The sequence below is a fragment of the Nymphaea colorata genome, chromosome 1, assembly GCF_008831285.2.
Source record: "Nymphaea colorata isolate Beijing-Zhang1983 chromosome 1, ASM883128v2, whole genome shotgun sequence".
Lineage (NCBI taxonomy): Eukaryota > Viridiplantae > Streptophyta > Magnoliopsida > Nymphaeales > Nymphaeaceae > Nymphaea > Nymphaea colorata.
Genome location: NC_045138.2, coordinates 37,585,823 through 37,590,980, shown reverse-complemented (window position 1 = coordinate 37,590,980; position 5,158 = coordinate 37,585,823). Strand labels below are relative to the sequence as shown.

The 5,158-nt window shown below is 39.3% G+C and overlaps 1 protein-coding gene across 1 annotated transcript; it reads left to right on the top strand.

Moving 5' to 3' along the window:
- Positions 1–1,584: 1,584 nt before the first annotated feature.
- On the top strand, positions 1,585–4,555 carry LOC116267219 (HVA22-like protein f). Its single transcript, XM_031648832.2, has 5 exons — positions 1,585–1,796; positions 2,146–2,172; positions 3,593–3,715; positions 3,934–4,183; positions 4,380–4,555. Exons 1-5 carry the CDS (start codon positions 1,636–1,638, stop codon positions 4,410–4,412), a joined length of 594 nt encoding a protein of 197 aa, XP_031504692.1. The 5' UTR covers positions 1,585–1,635; the 3' UTR covers positions 4,413–4,555.
- The last annotated feature ends 603 nt before the right edge of the window (positions 4,556–5,158 follow it).

Sequence of the window (5,158 nt, the reverse complement as noted above, 5' to 3'; positions counted from 1 at the left end):
TTCATTAATTAAAAGAAAAGGAAAAATTATTCGTTCGTGAATGGCCAAGTGCGTCGGACCGCCGACACTCAAAGGCCATGGGCATTCTCGACTACTCGGCAAAAAGAAAAAAAAAAAAAGACGACGAGGGGTCATCGGGACTGGCTTTTGCGGTCGAGGGTATTATGGACTTTTACTTCATGAAGAAAGCCGTACGCGGTACGCCATCGCAGGTTCTGTGCCTGACAGCGGTAGGTACATGGTGCATGGCCACCATGGTCATCATCCATCATGTACCATGCCATGGGATGCATGTATCATCATGCATGGGGGGGGCTGCTGCAGCATGACGTGGCGCCAATAATGACGCCCAGGCGGCACAGGACATCCCTCTGATACCTCGAAGGCGTGGGTCCCGCCCTCCTCTTTATTATTCCAGAAAGCGACAGTTTTTTAACCTTTTTTCCCTGTGCAGATATCAGAATCAATCTAAATGCACTCCATCTGGCTAAGGTCCAGCTCATACATTTGGAGAGTACAATTTATATTAGTAGCCAGTTTCATAGTTGAAAAAACTTGAAGAATTAATGGTGAATAAAGCTTTGAAAAAAAGGATGAACTTAATTATTAAGGGCATGAAGATTTGATAGTAGAAGGGATTCCGCCTTGATTTTCTCGTTATTGTTGTGTTTTTCTCTTTGTTGGTATTTCATATTCCTTTGAAGGTACTCTTTTGGCATCTTCTAATTCAAATTCCCATGAAATATTAATGTTGGGAGTAATAAAAATGGAGGCCTGCAGTGTTTGACAGTTGATGCTTTCAGTATTTCCTGCAATTTACTGTTTACTGAGTCGTCCAAAAAACGCTTTTGGTGAAGTTTTGACGCATGCATGTGCGCGTAATCGACATGTTGGCCCAGTTTGATGGAATGGCTTAATTTTTGGGACGCGTCTAACTTTGACCCAGGGGTCTTGTCAAGTTTCTCCCGGTTCCATATGTCCAGATAATTTGGGAAATGACGATTTCCAACTCTTTCCAGTTCGAGTTCTTGTGTTTCATTCCTCACGTAAGGGAAATTGCGAATCTCCCTTCAATTCTAACTGCATTTTGTGGCTTCATGAATCCTTTCTTGATTTCCTTCTTTCCCGGCCTGTGACAAGAAAGGCACATGCAGGAAATTAATGACTAATCCCTTTACAGGGAAATGGAGATGAATGTAACGATGATAAAGAAGTAATAAGCTGAATTCTTCTCTTTTCGATCACACAATGCAGAAAGAAACCAATCAAAATTTCAAAAGCAAAATTCTACCATTTGATTGCATCTCTGTTGTTAAGAATAACTAACGCCCGCAACAATTAACGCCTTAAGCAAGGCCAACTAGCAAGATTCACTGTCTCTTTACTTTTAGAAAAAAACTACATACAGCTCTTCGCTTTGGTTTCCTTTTCCTTTTTCCTACTCTCGCTTTTGCTTTCAATAATGATTTTCATTCTCTGTCGTTATCTTGGTTTTGGAGGAAAGAAGCCTTTGGCCCCTCCATTAGGTTTAGGAATAGAAGGACGCTGGGTTTGCTTAGCCTTGCTGCTAACTACTTCTTCATCTTCCCCTTTCCATCTTCTTCTTCCCGTATACACGTATATCTATATATATATATGCAGATCTCGCTCTCTCTCTCTCCATCGCTATCTCAAAAAGGATCAAACTGGTTTGATCTAAGAGTCGATACGTCGAAGGAGATAGGCAGGAAGGTGGTAGCGGAATTCATCATGGGCGTCCTCTTAGCTATTGCTCGACATCTAGATGCATTTTTGGGGTATCTAACAAAACATCTCTCTCTCTCTCTCTCCCTCTATATATATATATATATATGTATATATTTCTCTGCCCAGACTTGATAGAGAAATCCACCTTCCTCTACATCGTCAAGTCTATTTAATCACATTCCCTTGATGCAAGCCTCAAGCAGTAGTGATTGGACAAGAAGGGTTGGAAGATTTCAATATATATATATATATATATATATATGTCGTCCGTGGTTTGAATTTCCTAGGATCGGAAAACCTACTCAAACCATAGGTTTGAGAATTTGAAGTTTGAGCACATACATTAAAATTGTGTCTAACAAATTCATTCTGACGTTATTTGTTTTTTCCGTTTTACAGGCCGCTAGTGATGCTCATTTATCCCCTGTAAGCATTCTCTCTTTCTCGTTATTATATGAAAAATAAATGTTGAGTCTCGAGATTAAAGTCACTCATTTCACTTACAAGAGCTCGATCTATCGTGATATGCAGTTGAGAAAAAAAACAAAGAACAAAGGTGACAAACATTTTCATTTTTTTTTCATTTTTTCATTATAGTATCAGTCCATACCTTTTTCTCCTTGTTTCTTTCTCAAACATCCATCAAGATGAATCAAACATCCCTCGTGAATGAGCTAGGTTATTCTAAATAACAGATTCACCATTCACTTTCTCTCTCTCTCTCTCTCTATATATATATATATATATATATGCTAAGATGATGACACCAGTTTCTTGAAATGTTAAATCGTGATTTCATCTCATGCGTTGGATTAACGGTTTGGAGAGATGCAGTCGCCAGAAAGTTGTTCCGAATCAATTAGTATGATTAACTAAACAAAAATATTTAAGAAGGATAACCAAAGTTTTACAGCGGAGTGTCAATTTTAAGTATGGACGGCGAATTATAGGTTTTCCTATACATGCACATTCATGGTGAATATAAAAAGAAAAGGAGATTCGTGGTTTTGCAATATCCGTTCATAAGTTGGGGCAATATCGTCGATTGTTGATGGGTTGAGTCCAACAAAGGCACACGTCCTCATCAGATTAAGGCCACCGTCTTGTTTTATCTGTAATTTTTGTTTGTTCCAAATGTAAGTACCAAAAGTTAGTTTAGTAATAGTTTTTGGCCTTTTTAGTGACTAAGGAAAAGTTTAAATATATGGAATTCGCACCCATCAGAAGATAGAAATCCCTTCCTGACTTTGGTAGTTAAGTTGTTTATACTTTATAAAAAGCTCAACAAAATTTCGTTGCATTATATCTTTATGATGCTAATGACTTAAAATGTTCAAGAAATCAATTATTAAACCATGTTTCGGTAATTTGTAGATGCTACTTTTGCTGGACTTAAAACGTTAGCTATGTGTATGTGTAAAAGATGGGCCATGGCCGAACGACTCTTTCATTAGAGATGCTTATGAGGAAAGGACTCCAATTCCCAACTATTGTACATTAGTTTTTAAGTATTGAAAATCTTTGGTTGGATAGAACCAACAATAGAGCCAAGCTCTTGATGACCTTCGATCTGAAAGACTCCGTCCAACCCCTCAACCGGGTGGACTGAGCTGACCTTGTTGGCTCCAATTGATCGAAGCACATATTTTAGAAACTGCATAGCTTATGGATCTTGAGACAATGCATGCATTAGCAGAGCCATGAGGAGGCGAGGGTCATATAATTTGCAGTATGGATGGTGAATGTAATTCACATTTTTGTTAGGCTTGTTTGAATTATGAAGATATTTTACACGATGGTGTTCCAATATGATGGTTCTTAATTTGGTGATGAATTTGATGATCAGGTATTCATCGATACGTGCAATCGAGAGCCCTTCTGCACTTGATGATCAACAGTGGCTCACATATTGGGTGCTGTACTCGTTAATAGCCTTGTTTGAGCTCTCCTTCTGGAAATTCCTTGTCTGGTAAGCAGAAAATGGAGCAACTCGCTCTGAACTAGGAACCATCGTTTCAAAGTTGATCGTGTTGCTTGAACGTAATTCTAGACTAAGAAGGAAGAATTGAAGCAAATGCATGGCGATTGTGATGATTTTCAAAAGAATCTCTCTGCAAAAACTTATGCAATTTTGAGTAATTATTTGCCAACAACAATTATCTCACTCAAAAGTTCTTCCAATGACAGGTTCCCGCTTTGGCCTTACATGAAGCTGTTAGTTTCTTTATGGTTGGTATTGCCCGTATTCAACGGAGCAGCTTACATTTACGAGAATGTAGTGAGAAAGCAGCTGAAGATCGTAGATCGCTTCGGCTCTTCCACCATTACAGATGATCAGAGGAAGGTGTTGCATATGATGAGCCTCGACGCAAGGCGATCGGTTGAACGTTACATCGATGAATACGGGCCGGAAGCCTTCGAAAGAGTTCTCAAAGCAGTAAGTACCAACTACTATTCCTCAAGAATTGCTTTGGATCCTTTTTCTTGTTCTTTTTTTTTTTTTTTAATTTCTTCTGCACAAATGATCATGTGTGTGTGTGTGTGTGAGCGTGTGCCATTATGGTGCCTTTGCTTTTAAGATATTGTTCGGCTTGCCTGGTCATGACCATAAAGGTTCAAATTTTACGTTGCAGGCGGAGAAGGAAGCGAAGAAACACCAGTCCTGAATGGGAACTTCTGGAAAATTCCTTGATTGCTTCTGCCTAGTTCTATATGTACTTTATGCTGAAATTCTAACTTAAACTTCCTATTTCTATTTATGTAATTCCTCTCTACATGAGATATATATCAAGGCATCTCTCTTTTTACATATAGACATATCACCACAAGAAACAGAATGGGAGCCCTACATTTTACATGGTGATTTTGTTCCAAAGGAGCAGACACCCACAAACGAAAAGACATTCATATTATTGGAACTTGGAACCACCACATTAAGACATCAACGGTATGTATGTACATATCTATGTATATTCTCAAAAGCAATTCCAATATGGTAAAGGATTAACATTTTACTTATTTACCCATTTATGTTTTGGGTAAGTTTCGATGCTTGGTTTCTCAAGTACATGAACATGAACAATCAGGTAGCAGACGGCCCCGGCTGCCGCACCAGTAGTACTGTCCCCAGATACCAGTTCTGGGCGGAGCTAGGCTGGCTCATTTATAGAGATAGGTATACATATTAATTTTCTCTATGATTCTTGGGATTGGGATGTGAAGAAAAGGCCACGGATCATGGTGGGCGGACCAGGTCTTTAAGCTCAGGTCGTATTAAGTGGAGTACCGCCATTGAGATTGGAAGAAAGCTGCAACTAGGTTGCGAAGAATGTCGGCCGGAATGTACAACCCAAATCCAGACATGGCCGTATAAACTTCTCGGTCTGCACTGTGCCGGAGACCGACCAACTTC

Excerpts from the sequence above, each read along its gene's own strand:
- LOC116267219 (XM_031648832.2), top strand. The coding sequence starts at position 1,636 with ATGCAGATCTCGCTCTCTCTCTCTCCATCGCTATCTCAAAAAGGATCA. Across the intron at positions 2,173-3,592 it reads GTGATGCTCATTTATCCCCT|GTATTCATCGATACGTGCAA; the intron begins GTAAGCATTCTC and ends TTTGATGATCAG. Across the intron at positions 4,184-4,379 it reads TCGAAAGAGTTCTCAAAGCA|GCGGAGAAGGAAGCGAAGAA; the intron begins GTAAGTACCAAC and ends TTTACGTTGCAG.